General features: G+C 35.5%; 1 protein-coding gene across 1 annotated transcript in view; it reads left to right on the top strand.

Annotated features, from left to right (window-relative positions):
- TMEFF2 (transmembrane protein with EGF like and two follistatin like domains 2) overlaps positions 1-16,157 on the top strand; it is a 224,317-nt gene that overhangs the window by 161,960 nt on the left and 46,200 nt on the right. Inside the window, exons 6-7 of the mRNA XM_054566708.1 lie at positions 12,213-12,361; positions 13,231-13,290. Coding sequence (XP_054422683.1) covers positions 12,213-12,361; positions 13,231-13,290 — 209 coding nt within the window. The remainder of the gene's footprint in view (positions 1-12,212; positions 12,362-13,230; positions 13,291-16,157) is intronic.

A 16,157-nucleotide genomic window follows, 5' to 3' on the forward strand; every position in this document is an offset into this window, starting at 1 on the left:
GTACTTTGATTTTATATTGACTTAAATATTTGGACAGATAAAAGGTAGTAAAAGAAGAAAGAAACATGAAGAGGTGAAGGACAAAGATAACAAGAACTAGGAAAAATGTAGGAGTGAAACAAACCTATTTTTTTATATTTTTCAGTACAATGATATTCTCAGATTTTACAAGAATTTGTAATATTTCTGCAAAATCAGATAAATAATAATTTTTTATAGTTTGAAAGTTATACAAAATAAAATAAAGTAAAATTTATATGGCAATGCCAAATATCTCATCTTTAAAGTAGAATACACTGAAGACATTATCTGTTAACAATTTCTTTCTTTCTTATCCAAAAAAAATTGAAGAAGTCATTAGTCTTCTTGTACTCTCAAACATGGGAAAAAAACTGTTTATAGATTTTAGATAATTGTACATGACAAATAGTTCTTTTATCTACATTAAGTCAGAGCTTATTTGTAGTTGGTCAATTAGGTGAGGGTAGAAATGTAATATAGTTATGCCCAACCTGGAATGGACAAGACCAATTTACCATAAGACGAAGAATAAACTCAATGAGCAAGGGAAACGAGAACTTGCACATCAAATATTACTTGAAGTTGTTTCCATTTATTCTTTATTTACACCCTCAGATGACCTTTTGAGGTAGGAGTTATTTTCTACATTTTATAGATGCGTCAAGCTAACATTCAAAATGTGGGTTTTAACTAAGGTCTGTCATTCATTCAATGAGCATGTGTTAGGTACAGATAATGGGCTGAGGCCCTAATTACAAGCTCTATAGGTCCGTGTTCTTCCCACTAAATTCTAGAGAGAGGTGGCACAGGACAGAATGAAAAACCAGTGAGAAGGGCTACAGAGGATGAAACAACAGGCAACCTAGTAGAAGTAGAGGGAGCATCAGCCCCAGGAAGGAAGCATTCTCAGATTACAAAGAGCATAATTGGAGCCCTGGATAGTTGGGAATCAATGAGTAGTTCAGTGATTAGAAGGACATTAAGGGAATGTTGAAAAATCAAGCACAACTCTCATTCATCCATTCATTCATTCAACTGTTAAATGTAAAATATCTACTGTGTGCAAAGCACTGTGCCTAAGGGTCACAGAGGGCTGAGGAGCTTGCCAAACTCATTTAGGGTAGGGGCTTTAGCAGAGAAGGTGCAACAAAAACTGTAAGGTTGGTAGGAAGACAAGGATGTGCTGGATAAATAGAAATAATTAGTAACATGAGTCAAAGGAAACAAAATGTCAGGAATTTAGAGCTGACTGCCTTAGACATCTTATTGGGGCAGCTTATCCTTCCAGAGGTTTAGCGGCCGGAGAAGGAGAGTTCCCAAACCAGCCCCGAGTCCTGACTCCTGGCCCAGGGTTCTGTCAATGGCTTGCCTGACTTCCAGGGGCCTCTGTGGCTCTGAGTCCCAAACAGGACATGTATGATATCATTTCTAACATGAAACACGAGACAAGAGTTTTGAGTTATTAGTATTTTATGAACGAACACACAGGAGAGAAGTCAACAGGGGAAAGAGAATAAGAAATGATATTGTTTGGGGAGGTCTCTTCAGTGGAGTAAAGGATTCAGAAATCTCTTGGTACAAGTCACCACGGAAACCACCTGTAAGAATTCTGTTCCTCCTTAAAGTGCTAGTCCATGCATCACATCCTTTGTGAATCCTTTCTAGACTTTGCAGGTAGAAGCCTTTATCCCCCCTCACTGCTCTCAAAGCACACTGTCCGTGCCAACAGAGCCCATCTCTGATGATGCTGTTTTATGGATGCTTGTTTTCCTCATTTCATTGTGATCTCTGTGGCCAGCTGAGATCACATGGGCTATCTTGGTGTCTCTAATGTTTAACCCAAATAGGTATTTGGTGCTTATGGAATTAAACTAAATTAAATGAAATCCACGATAAATGAAAATGCATGTGCTTAGGGCTGGAGGAAAAAGGGCCCCTGCCAGTCATCGCTGCAGCCCTCCAGGGACCTCCCAGGAGCTCACAACAGGCAGGCAGGCAGGCAGGCACCCTTTCCCTTCTTACCTTTTAAAGCTTAATATTTTTGAGAATGCTCTGAAACACGCTTATGTCAAGGCAAAATGTTCCAACATTTCTATGTAAAGACCTCTGTCCCAAGGGTTTTCGAATAGCTCACGACTACTTCTGGCTGACGATACTGCCATATAGCCATGTTTCAGAGCAATCAGAACACACCAGCAACCCTGCAGGAAGTCAGCGTTGCTTTGGGCCAGTAAATGAAATGCCACCATGTGTTTGCAAGTTTAACATTTCAGTGGATGAACAAGTAAGAGGAAGAGAGAGAAAGAGAAGATTCCGTTCATATAATAAACTTTGCTTGAAAGTCATTTTCATACAGACATAAACTCAATCTTAAATAGTTATTTATGAAGAAACATTTTATTCCACTGGAATTTCTCTGTGTACATATTTTTTTCAAATTTGGTTTAATTAATTTAGAAATTAATTATCCAGATCAAAATTGATGCAAAATATATTTATCTAGCTTGGTAATATAATCATTTGAAGCAAATTGTCAAATCTAATATTTTTTATTTTTAATTTTATTTTGAAACTATCAAAGATGATATAACACTTGTGCATCTACCACCTAGTTTTAACAAATACAAACATTTCATCATATTCTTTTTTGTTATGTTTCTTAGGAAATGTTATTCCAATAATAAAATTTATAATAGCATGTTTTAATATGTAAGATATTATTTTAAATGCAAATTTAAATTAAGTTAACCCTAAAATTAATAAGTAAAACATAAAGTTTTATGTAATCATAAAAGGACAATATTTGGTACAACTTCAGTGCTTTATTTTTATGCCCAGATCCAACAGTATAAATTTTTGTTGACATCAGTCTGGAAAAAGCATGTCACAAAAACACTGAACATTAATTTCATAAGGAAATGTTACAAGTATACAAATGTTATCTTATTTTCCTACCTTTATATAAGAGCAATAAAACTGATTAAAACTTGAGCAGATATTTTGTTGTTCCCATGGACCACACCCATCATTCACTCGCCACAGACACACACACACACACACACACACACACACACACATTCACTTACTGCTTATCTCCAAGCTCTCTGAGAGCCAAGGAATAAAGAAAAACATATTAAATTGCCTTAAGCTGACAATATCCAAATAAAGGAGATATGCCAGATCTTGAAGTGAGACTACCTTTTTTCTCTGAAGAGAATTATCATGAATGTCTATATAGAAAAATAAATAAAATTAAACAAGCAAATCAAAACCACCTGAATAATGTAATGGACAATATTTTCAAACTAGCAATTTTTCCACAATGTGGAGCAATTTTTCATCTACTGTCCCTTATATCTTATGGATAAAATCCAAGGGTGTGATGGTAAATTGCAGCTTTGTGGAAAATCTAGACCGCAATGATGTTTATACATGTTTACTCCTAAAAGTCCTTTGTCAAGTGAACGCATACCAGAGGGCCAGTTTGTAAAATATGAACTCGAAGGTGCCTGGCTGGCTGAGGTGGGTGGGGCAACCCTGCAGCTGGGCCCAAAGGAATGTACAGAAACCCTGCCTATGACTGTGACAGAAGGAAAGAGTGAGAATTTAGTGGCTCACATTATTCAAATGTGATTTCCCCCTAAAATTTCCTTGTATTGTTTTTCATGCTCTCTGACTTTGTTGTGTATTAAGACCCATCTAGTCAGAGCGACCATACTTCTTAGTAATCACATAGTCACCCTTGGTTATTGAAAATGCTTTCCAGCTTAATGAGCAAGAGCGTACACATGATGCTAATGAGGGTTTTTTGCTTCAAGATACTTTTAAAAATGTATATGAGGATGAAGAATTGTTTACTTTGATTATTTTAAGATGTAAATGCAGCTGCTTCAAAAAGGAAGAAAAAATCCTGAAAAAAAATGCAACCATGATACATGAAAATGGATTACTAGTCAAAAATCCTGCTTCAACTGTATCGCGTATACTGAGGAGGGGCTGCCTTGGAGGGAGCCTTGTTTGTTCTCTAAGGCGGTGGGCATTAAAAGTATCTGCTGCCAGTCATCTCAGATCAATCTGGGAAGCAGGCAGGGTATGCATCAATACAAGGGATAGTTCTCTCTAAACTGCAGTTAAAGTGTGCTTCCATGACATCAGGATAGAACCCTGTTTGCCTCCGTCTCGGTAGCAAAGAAAGAAAATTATTTTGAGCAGGAGAGGAAAGCATGCCTTCCTGAGTCCCAGATACAGCTGCCTCCCTGAGCCTGCCTGCTCTTCTCATCATTTTCAGATTTGGAACACAACACAAATCAGGAAAAAAGCAGGAAAGGGTAGAGCAGGAAGCGCATGATAGCGACATTTTTGCCTTAGTAGTTGGCTTTAATATGCCCTAAGTATCAAGTCACTAAGCCTTATTGATTCCGCCTTCTCTTTCTTAGCATGAATGCCTCTCTCCTGGGCTTTACTTGCTAGTCCCCTAGGTGATGGCAAGAGCCAGGTGACTAGTCCCTCTGCCCGCCCTCCACTGCGAGCTTCATCTTCCTAAAGCGCCCCTTTCATCGTGTTGACCGTCTCATCACCCAGTGCTCAAAAAGCTTTCAGGACTCCCCATTGCCTCGAAGATAAAGGCCGTCCTTGGACTGGAGTCGAGGCCCTTTATAATTTGTCTAGAATGTTGTATTCTGCCACGTATAATGAGAGGAGCTGATTCCAATCAGACGGGTCTAGTCGCGGTCGGCCGGCACCCGGTCCGCCGTCTGCCTCCACACGTTCCCCCACGTCATCTCTTCTCCAGGATTCTGTTAAAGCCTCCTCACCTTTTTCTCCCCACTTTGTATGCATAGCCCTGAGAGTCTTGCAGAGGAGCTAAGTGCCTGGCGCAGGGGAGTCCCTCCACAGTTTCCTCTCCCTTCTCACCCCTCTATTTCAGTGTTACGTGGTGAGTCAGTTCGGCCCCCTGCCCTACCACTAATGTTTTTGAATCAGTGCATTTAATCACCCGTCCATGTTACCACACAGATATCACCTGTAGCATGTGGAGGAAAGCATTTTAGTGCATGTCACTCAAGCATGTACGTTAAACAAGAACATTAAACTCCTTATAATGGAGTGAAGGAGAGAGGAAAGGGTGTGGCTGGAGCCAAAACAGCTGAGATTTCTCTATAGGCTATGCAAGCTATCTGCCTCAGAAAGAGCCATGGAGCTTGCTTAAAATGCCGATTTCTGAGTCCTACTCCAGACCTATTGCATCGGAATCTCCCATGTATATGGTATATCTTACACACAATAAATTTGGAAAATCTCTTAGTCTTAGAGGATGAGAAAGTATTGACTACAATTACAACTCACCAGCCCTGCACACCAGAATCCCTTGAAGCACCTTTGACAACTGCAGTCACCTCGGCCTCACAACGGGGCTCCTGAGTGAGAGCTGCTGGGTGGGGCCCAAGGTGGAACTATTCCACAGAAGCCTGGATCTGCATCCCGGGCTGGAAACCATTAAGCCAAAAGTTACTAACGATCAATGTTTATCAGGTAATTACAACTTCTCAGAAAATTTGCTAAGCAATTTATGTGCATTATTTCATATAATCCCTGCAATCCTGCGTTAGTATTCTCCTTTTTCACAGGCTTGGGGAAGTTAAGTAACGAGTCCCAGGCCATACAGCTAGAATGTGATCAAGCCTTTGGTACACAGAGGTCTGATACCAAAATCCAAGCTCTAGTCATATTCCATTTACCTTTATTATTATATTAGACATTATTTCAATATATGACCATCAGTATCTTGCCCAGGAATTGTTTTCACTGTTCAGCATGTGATTCTGATTTTGAAAATTCAGGTACCACTCAGAGGAAGGGTTTCTCAACTCAGTTCCCCTTCATATAGACACCATTGTGTGTCTATTTGTTGTCTTAGGCTTTTCTCCACTATTCCCAAGAACTTTCTGTTTAATAGGCCAACTTCTTGCTTTACCTGCTTATAAAGAAATAGATATTAATGACAACTAAATTTTGTCCAGATAAAAGATAAAGCCGATCCCTCTTGGAAAATCTGCCTGCAGTCCCGGGTAATATGTCTGGAGGAGAGTGTTGTTTCTCCTAGGTTCCAAAACTAAAGGAATTGCCCTTATCAAATATATAGAGAGACCCAAATTCACATATGTTACCTGAGAAACAATATGGTAAACTTATTAGTCTTACCTCTCAGTCAATGCTCTTACATGCTTTGTAAAGATGTTTTAAGATTTCAGTGGATTTTCACATCTCATTTTTTCCCTCACAACTCACAGTTTTTCTTGGATTGTAGTTACTTTACAGTTAAAATACTTATAATCAAGTTCCATCAAAAAGAGATATGAGAGTTAATAAATAAATGGGCTTAAATTTTCACAAGAGTCTTGAATGAAAGGTACACACTGTTTTTACTGTCATTAATACAATGCAGCTCATCCTTTACAGCTCTGATGGAGAACACAGACAGCAGCTCTGGTCTCACATACTGGCCAGGCCAGAAGCGGTCTTCCTAATACCACGGAGACAAGCTCAAGGAGAACAAACCACTCAAGGCCCCAAACAAGCCAGAAAGCCAACCTCCCTGCAGTGCAACTGAGTGCTTTGAAACTGATTAGAAATGTTGTATGGTCAAAATTAAGAATGGACACCCAGTCAAGGACCTTGGGAGAGGAATATGTGACAGGCATGTTTGATAGACAGAACAAAATCTACTGGAATTAGAGGGCAGCCACAAACCAGACACATGACTAAGTAATTTGCTGCCTGGCAGCGCCAGCATCCTCACACTCTGGCAGGGGGTGAGGCCTTCCTAAATACACAGGAAAGGCTTGCTCCACTCATTGCAGAACATCCTAGAAAGAGCCATTTTAAGAGAAGCAGGGAGCTAAATTACACCGAGCCCCACCCCCTCAAAAATATTCATGAGATAATTATAAATGTATGTGAATTGTCTTAGACACCGCCTTTTACTTCCTATAATTTAGGTTTTTCACTCCACCAAGTGTTCTTTTAAAATTATTAAATGCTTCTTTTCTTTCTTACCATTTAGAAAGCTGTTTTCAGTCAGTGTTAATTTTCTTTGAAGGATTTTTAGAGAGTTGTATTTCCACATAGAGACCCCTAAAATTAATATTTTCAAGTAAGGCTATTCTTTTTCTTCATAGTTTAGAAGAAAAGAAATCTATGTAATCGCAGTGCCAAAATGTCAAAAGACTGAGATAGGCTGGGGGAAAAAAAGAAAAGAAAATGCAAAAATAAAACCCCCAAAACCCCTAAAGCCATCCATGCAGTCCTCAGCCTAACAAATCCCTGGCTCACGTAAAATACTTGTGACATGCTGTAATTAACTAGTTACTCCTCTCAGAATGAATAATAATGCAATTATTTGCCAAAGGCAGCGAAGAAGGGATAGTTTCTGTTGTAAAAAATGTCTGCCTTTCATTTCTGTAGAGAAAAAAAGAAACAACAAAACCCTGGCTTCATTTACATAATTAACCCAGGGTGACCTGTAATCTCACCATCACACTATATGATAATTCTGTCACCTTTTTATCAAGCATTATTATTTTTCAGTAGTTTGAAGTAGCAATAAATTAAGCCATTGACATGTTTAAATCATGTTGGTTCCCCAACACTGCACCCAAATACCTTAAAGTTTAAGTAATAGCCTGGCAAACTTCTTTTCACAATTGGATTTCAATGCCATTGAAGACACTAAGGGCTAGTGCTCTTTCCTTTGTGTAGACACAAATAAAAGGAGGAAGGTGAACCTTAGTTCTTTAAGGGCCTCCTTCTTCCTTAGAGAGTCCATGTGCCAAGTAACACAAAGTTAGGTGAGAGTTTATATGAACATATGACTGGTCCTCTCTCTTGGGTGTTAATGCCTAGAACAATGACCAAGTTTAACTCCCACCAACCCATCCTGTCATTCTTTCAGTAATTAATTCAACAAGCCTTTATTGAAAACTTGCTATGAGGCCCAGTACTAGGTACCAGGAATTCAATGGTGAGAAGGATGAAGAACAGTAAAGATATAAACTAGTAAGTAGGCACATTAACAATGCAGTAAGTGCCACCACAGAGTCTACTTTCCACACACGTACACAAATTCATTCATTCATATAAACACACAAACCCTCTGCCCATGAATATGGATTTCTAAAAATTCCAGACTCTTTAAAAGTTCCTAAGCCAAGTCTTGGAAAGATTTAATGCTAAGACTTTCCAATTTTGTCATTTCAGTAGAGTCAATTTTGGTGTGTGTTTTTGTGCAAGTGTGATCTGTCTAAATGTGTGTTTTTATGTAAAGCCAACTTTATATAGAGTTTTGTGAAGGATAAAATATTCTAAACAATTGATGCCTTAAGTTGTCAGATTAGTTATTCATTCTAACACCAGGCATTAGCTCAGAATATCTTTCAATGAATATTCACTGATCTATTACTGTAACACACACAAAAAAGCCTAGATCATTTGTTTGGGAAGATAGAGACTAAAAGTCAATGTGATTTAAATTTATAACATTATAATAAATTTTCCAAGAGTAGACATAATCTTTTTTTCACATCTTATTCATTCAGATATTCCTCTAATTAGTTAATAGTAAGAATTTTGGTCTGTCTTACTTTTTCTTATACTGAGCAATACATAGAAGAGTGCAAGCTCTAGCATCACACTACTTGTATTTGAAACTGGGTTCTTCCCATACAATTTGTGTGACTTCTCCAAGACTCAATTTTCTTATCTGTTAGATGGAGATAGTAATTGTAGCTGCCTCATACAGACAGAAGGGTGAAAGGAGTAATAACATATAAAGCATTTAGCAGGGGCGGGGGGAGGCACTATCCTTAAGTAAGCTAATATTATCAATATCTTCATATTCAATTGAATATTTATTTGATCTCAATGAGGACACTTAACATTTATCAAGAAAATTATTTAGCCATCCTATGGCTACTTTTATGGCAGTATAGTAATAATAGTTCATATTAATTTTATCCTTTCTTTAAGAATATAGAATAATATTACTATATTCATTTATTTTATCTATTCTTCTATTGACCATGCAGTTACTGAAAGTTTAGTGTATGCAAGGTAGTATGTGGGTCAGGGAACACCAAAAATTATTTAGCCACTACCAAGAGAGATCAGGATGAGCTAAGAGTTTCAGAAAATGTGTCTAGAATCCTGCTTGGTTTTATAACTAATTAAGCTTAAACTTAGATACAAAAATTACAGTAAATAGTGATCATACAATCAGAGTCCATTGGTCTAACATAAACATGGAAATGGTAGGTCCTTGGTAAACCAGTCACAGCATATGCCTTTTCCCAAGATATATAGCTTTCAAGCCCTTTCTGCAAATTGTTGAAACTCCTTCCCCTTATTCAAAAAAAGAAAATTATTCTCCATAGACTTCCAATTTCCTATAGTTGATAAAATTCATAAGCAAATAATTTTTACTGTACTCTTGCATTTATTTAATATATGCAGGACCATCGAAGAAGGAGGAAAGAGGGAGATGCAATGATAGTATACAGCAGAGAAAAAGATAAATTATCCATGCTTTTATGAGGCATGACTCTACCTTACTCTTGCCTCAAGGAATTGAGGTCCTCCTTTTGAGATGAGAAGAAAAATGCCAAATGTATCTATACTTTTTTCTTAGCCACTCCCTAAAGAGTTTATTTGAGGCAACAAGAGTCAGGAAATTCCAAAGGCAAAACAAACATGTAAGGAGGCCCTGAGTGAGCAGTGCTAGAAAATGAAAGGGAAGAAGATGCCAGCAGTAGAAAATATGTGAAACTAAAATCAGATCAAACTAAAAATATATATATATTTATTTTATATATTTTCATATATATTTATTTTATATATATTTATATATATAAAATTGGAAAAGGAGTATGTTGCCAGGAGTAAGGTGGCCTGAACAATTGTGTTCCTTTGGTGCTATGGCTTAATCAAGTGAATGTTTCACTGAAACATTTGAACCAAATTTTCTCTTTCCATCTCTATTCTTATTTTATCATTTTGTAATGATACCAAATGGATTTTTGAACTACCAGTCATTTTTTTGTCAAGAATATGTATAGTGTATGTCTCTGAAATTTTGGGGGTTTAATGTTCAGCTACCTGCAAGCCCTTGATATCTTACACAAGCTAATGATAGAAGCGAGAACACACCTTTCTCTCTGTTCTGCTGCTACTCACTGGTCGTTGTTTCAGTGTCTTTCATGGAGATGGCCCCTCGGGGCCAACATAACAGCCAAAACCTAAACTGTCTTGAAGGTAAATGGAAACACTTTTTTAAAAACGTCAGTCCCTTCCCCTCTTTATTTACTACAAGTGGTTAAGGAAAACGAGCCTGATCTACAAAGTCACTTCCTTAGATCCACTGTGAGTAAGACCAAAAGCTCTGTGAAATGTAGGCAGCTCCTGATCTCAGATTTTTCGGATGCCAAGAATCAGCCCAGGTAGCAGTGTCATGATCGCAATAGCTGTCCTCACATGGCAACATCACGGCCAAAGTAGGAACACCACTCCTCGATCACTTAAGCATTTAAATCTTCTAGGTTACCATCTGTTCTAGCTAGCTGTTCCTAAATAGGTGAAAGTAAAAATACCAAGGGCTCCTAAAGCAGTTCTCTTACCAACAAAAAAAAAAGGTACATGAGCCTATTTTCTGCCAGACTTTTTAACAGAGATTTCGCTAATTCTGAGACAAATGGCCTAGGGGACTGTGCTCTAAGACCTGGTGTGCAGACAAACCCTTTCTCATTCAATCAGCAAACAGATTAGTGAGTCCCAAGAAGTGAGGCTGATGCCAGCTGACTACTTGAGAACACAGAATTCTAGGCTTTTCCTCCAGATTTACCAGAGCCCCAAAACCTGCATATGAATCAGTATATTTTAAGTTTTCCAGAACATTCTAACACGCATTTCATTATAAGAAGAAAGAGATTGTATTTTATTTTGGCACATCTCCAGGGGGTCCTCATTCCACAACTTACTAGCTCTCTGACCTTATATAATATCATTGGTTTGTCATTGGTGATGATTAAAAAAAGTCATGCTTGTTCAGAACCCAGCGAGTAGTATCCTGCTGGTTATTGTTATTACTATAGTACATGCTTGGCTCTAAGGAAGATATACAGAAGTAAAATGTGTGCTTCACCACTTTAAGAAATATATAATCTATTTAGAAATACAATATAATTACTAATAAAAATATAAAATATGAGTTTATAGTCTATGGCAGTAAATATTTGTAGACAACACAATATTCTGAGTAACAAAATATATTGTAAAACACAGAATTATAAGAACATAGAAAAGATCATTAAAAGTTTGCTTAAAATATCTAATATTTCTAATTCATGTGACCTAATTCTCATTAACTCACCAACTTTTCATTTATACTAAAAAACATACTAAAATCGTGAATGATAATTAATTTATTATTTAAAATTGAAGTAGAAAAAGAGCAATGTATCTGGGAAAGAGGCCATGGACTAGGTTTCAAGGGACTCCCGAAACCCCTAAAATAGTATGCAGTTGTTTATATGAATATGTATATTTATGAGGAGAGATTCATAACTTTCATTTGATTGTCAAAGGGTTTGGTGGTCCCCCAAAATGTTAAGGGCCATTGGAGATTCTGGTTCAGCACATTTTATGTGCATCCTTGTTTATGCTGAGGAACTTTAACTTCTGATTACGTTCCAAAGTCTCCTTGTTTGCTTTCTGTTAAATATCATCTACATCATTTTCCTCAGGCTTTCTCCATTCAAATATCCTGAGAAAAAACAAACAAAGTAAGATTTCATTTCAGAAGAGTGTAAAGCAGAGCTTCATGGCTACTTCAGCCTATTCTGATTCTGCAGCTGTCAGCATGGGAGTTCATGTACATGCTTTGCATGTACGTGCTTTAAAAGTTCCAGTGGCAGAAACTAACTGATGATTATTTTCTGAGTTTTCCGTTTTTATCTTTTACCCATTTTTCAGTCATTGAATCATCAGTTCTGTGTATCTTTTTACATCAGGTAGAAATTGAAGGAAACAATTCAGTTTTGCCAACTTGCATTTTGCCAACCTAGCAATTCTTCCACTTTGTGTTTTATTTGTAATGTGGTAACAACACTATTGATATCATATTTTTATTTCTCTTTCTTTAGGTGTGTGTGCAACATTGATTGTTCTCAAACCAACTTCAATCCCCTCTGTGCTTCTGATGGGAAATCTTATGATAATGCGTGTCAAATCAAAGAAGCGTCGTGTCAGAAACAGGAGAAAATTGAAGTCATGTCGTTGGGTCGATGTCAAGGTAATGTTCCTACTAAAATGCATTTCAAAGAATGTTTTTAGTCTTTGTGTAGAAATGAAAAGCGAAGATAACTTCTTATTAGGCAGCTGTTTCATTTCTGAAAGGCAGTTCTGATTTATAATGGATAGTAGAGTCTACTGTAGCATTCGTTTTGATTATAGGAGCTGGAGGGCTTATCAGCAATGGTCCATATCATTTTCTATATAATGGGACTGTATCTGCACAATGCCATGAACACAGAAGCTAATATTCGGAAGACAACAGGCTCTTTCGTTGCAGAGGGGAAAAAAAGAAAATCAAATTCATCTTAGAAAAAACCTACAGATTTAGTAGACAGTCTTGGAATTCAATCACTCCATTTTTATGTATCGATTCAATAAAAATATTTCAAATACATTTTTTAAAGCAGGATATATGAGAATGTTCTACTCTGTTTCTTGTTCAGAAAGATTTTGTTGATTTTTGACTTGTTAATTTTTATCCAGCTTATCGTAGTTATAATTACGATAAAATATTTTACAATGAAATTCTAAGTTCTATTATAAATTCATGTTCTATTTATATACAAAGTAAATCTTGATGAAACTGAAAAATATTAGTCATTCAGATGTTTTACTTATGGGTACTTCAGCCCCCTTAGAAATTTCTTTAATTTACTTCTCCTTCTCTTAAACTTTAGAAAACTAGTATCATTCTATTATTCACTGTCAAGCTAAAATTGACATTGTAAATCTGCCTTTCTATAAAGATTGCTTAGAAGTATAGTTGTTAAAATTCCTTAATGGCAATGAAAATAATGTTGGGGAGAATATAATTTTGATATTATATATTAAGAAACAATCAATCTTTATTGTTAATTTTTAACACAGATAACACAACTACAACTACTAAATCTGAAGATGGACATTATGCAAGAACAGATTATGCAGGTACATAGTATTTTTCTACTACAAAATATGAGCCCTTCTATAAAATAGTTCTGAGGATTCATTGTTTACCGTTGATCATGAGTTGAGCCGTGCAAGACTTCTGACATGTTCAAAGTCTCTTGCTTCGTTCAGTCTTTCCATAGGCAAGAGTGAATCTTTTAAAGCAAGTAAGACACACTTTTTTTGCTGGAGTTAAAGCAATTGTCAAAAATGTCAGTAAGATATAATTAACTTGTTTTGACAGTGCAAATGGTACAAATGACAAAACATTTATCAAATTAATGGGCATCAATGGAAATTAATGCATTTTTTGTCAGTATATCGTAATAAATGCAAAGGTTCTTGCTTGAATTTTTATAACAGTCAACAATAAAAATGTTTTCTAGTCTCTAAAAAAGCTGGAATGAAAAGACAGCTATAAATAGTAATACAGGCTGTCTTTACTTAGATGGAAAGTTAAAAAGGTATGTATAATTTATTTTAAAAAATAAGAAATTTCTTTAATTTACTTAGAAAGTAAAATGCATTTTCTTACACATGCAAAATTTCAAAGAATTTTATACAAAACTGTAAATTTTATTTAGAAATTATAGGATATTATTTTGAGGAATATTTCTACATAATATAATTTTCCTAGAATGTGAAATAATTTATAGGTATACAAATGGGATTTTAACAGATGTTTGAATTGTATGCAAAATTTAGGATAAAAAATATAAAAATACAATCATTGAGGTTGACTACAATATGCTGTTTGGTGTTTTTTAACAGAGTTTACCATTGAGCTATTAAGCATTTGTAACTACATTTATGGCTAATACTCAATTGAAAATAATTGCTTCTTATCTTTCAAAATATGGGCTACCAATCATTCTTTTTAAAATTGCATTTCTTTTAACAATATTTCTCATGTTCTATTTATATACAAAGTAAATCTTGATGAAACTGAAAAATATTAGTCATTCAGATGTTTTACTTATGGGTACTTCAGCCCCCTTAGAATTTATAAAGGAATGTATAAAGGAATTTATAAAGGAAATAATAAAGGGATTTTTTAAAATATTTTCATTGTTATCTTAATGTTTTTCTACATGTAAGTAAGACTTTTCATGTGATAGAAGCCTAGAATATCATGGGCAATGATACATGGAAAAACATTAGTTCTACTATCATATAGTTATTCCCAAAATGTCCAGGAGCGATATTACTAAGTGTTCCTTGAAAAGAATAGTTTATGTTCAATACTTTTGGGAAGAACACAGATAAACAAATAAATTTATTATTGTGGAGAATTTCTAACCATCACCAAAACACCCAAATGTAGGCTACATAGTATAATGAACCTACATGTACTCATCACTCAAACTCAGTAACATCAACCCGTGGCTAACTTATCCTTTTTCTTACCCTTAGCCTTTTTTTCCCTGCTTTCAAAATATGTGGAAATGAATGCCAGAAATTACATCATTTCATTCACAAATATTTTAAACTGCATCTTTAAAAGATCAGCCCTTTTTTAAACAATCTTACAATGTCATTATCAAACCTGAAATAATTATGAATATATCTTCATAATACATAGCTTTTATCAATCTTATTTGATGAGTAACACATTTTTTTGTGTGTGGCAAGCTTTACAGTACTAATGTTCCCAAGAATGCACTTTAGAATATGCTGATCTACAAGAAAATATTAAAAGTGATAAAAGATAATAGAAAATTAAGTTCTAAAACTAATAATACATATTTATATTTTATGTGAAATCAAATTTAATTTCTACAGTTTTATTACATGCAATAACTGTATCTTTTTAAAATATTTTATTTATTTTTAGAGAGAGGGAAAGGGAGAGAGCAAGAGAGGGAGAATAATGTGGATGTGTGAGAGAAACATCAATTGCTTGCCTCTCGCACCCCTAGGCTTGTTCCCTAACAGGGAATCGAACCAGCAACTCTTCCGTGTGCAGAATGACATGCAACCCATTGAGCTGCACCAGTCAGGGCCAATAACTGTATCTTGACAGTGTGACAAGCCACTACCTGGCACACTTAACTTTACTGTGGCCTAAAATATTTCTAGATTTCATAAGGATTTTATTTCCATTCAAGGAGTACCTTACTAACTGTGCTTAAAGTACTTTAATACCCATTTTGCAAAATAATTCATTTGAGGGGAAAAAAAAACCTTCAAAAATTTAACATTCTATGAATATTTCTCCATTGAACTATCAATCATTGGACTCATAGGAAACTCAAACCTCTTCCTGAGAATATTGTCCCTGAAACAATAAACTCTTCACGCTGATCGCAATCACTATGCAAATATGTGCGTTTTGGGGAGTTAGATTTTTGTTCCAAAAAAATTCGTACTTGAATTTGTTTTCAAACAATCTCAGATCATCAGTGTCAGTGCTTTTAATTGGCATTATTTTCTATCTTATCACTTTATTAAACATGAAAATGAAAGAGAATTTGTGTTTAAATACATGCAAATGAAAACTATTTTCAAAGTCTTCTAGTTTGACATCAGATTTATGTAGTAAATCCAAAAGAAAACCTTTTAAGATAAAAGTAAAGTTAAAGACACATAATAGTGGAAATCTAAATTTAAGATAGGAATGAAGATAATGTCAATCGAAGCTTACAATTCCTAATTAAACATTGATTGCATACTTAACAATTTTCCTTGAATTTAATTTAGGTGTCTTTATCTTTCTTGATGATCTTATTAAAATACAATGCATGACCCTTTTCAGACATGATTAAAATAATAGTCATGTTCCTCAGCATTTCCAAGTTTCCAACACTATTTGCATTTTCCTGAATTTTGAAACATAAACTTTGGAAAAGTTGAAAGGAGCCAACTAG

Source organism: Pteronotus mesoamericanus, unplaced genomic scaffold, assembly GCF_021234165.1.
Source record: "Pteronotus mesoamericanus isolate MK-2021 breed Mesoamerican mustached bat unplaced genomic scaffold, CSHL_Meso_final contig_179, whole genome shotgun sequence".
Lineage (NCBI taxonomy): Eukaryota > Metazoa > Chordata > Mammalia > Chiroptera > Mormoopidae > Pteronotus > Pteronotus mesoamericanus.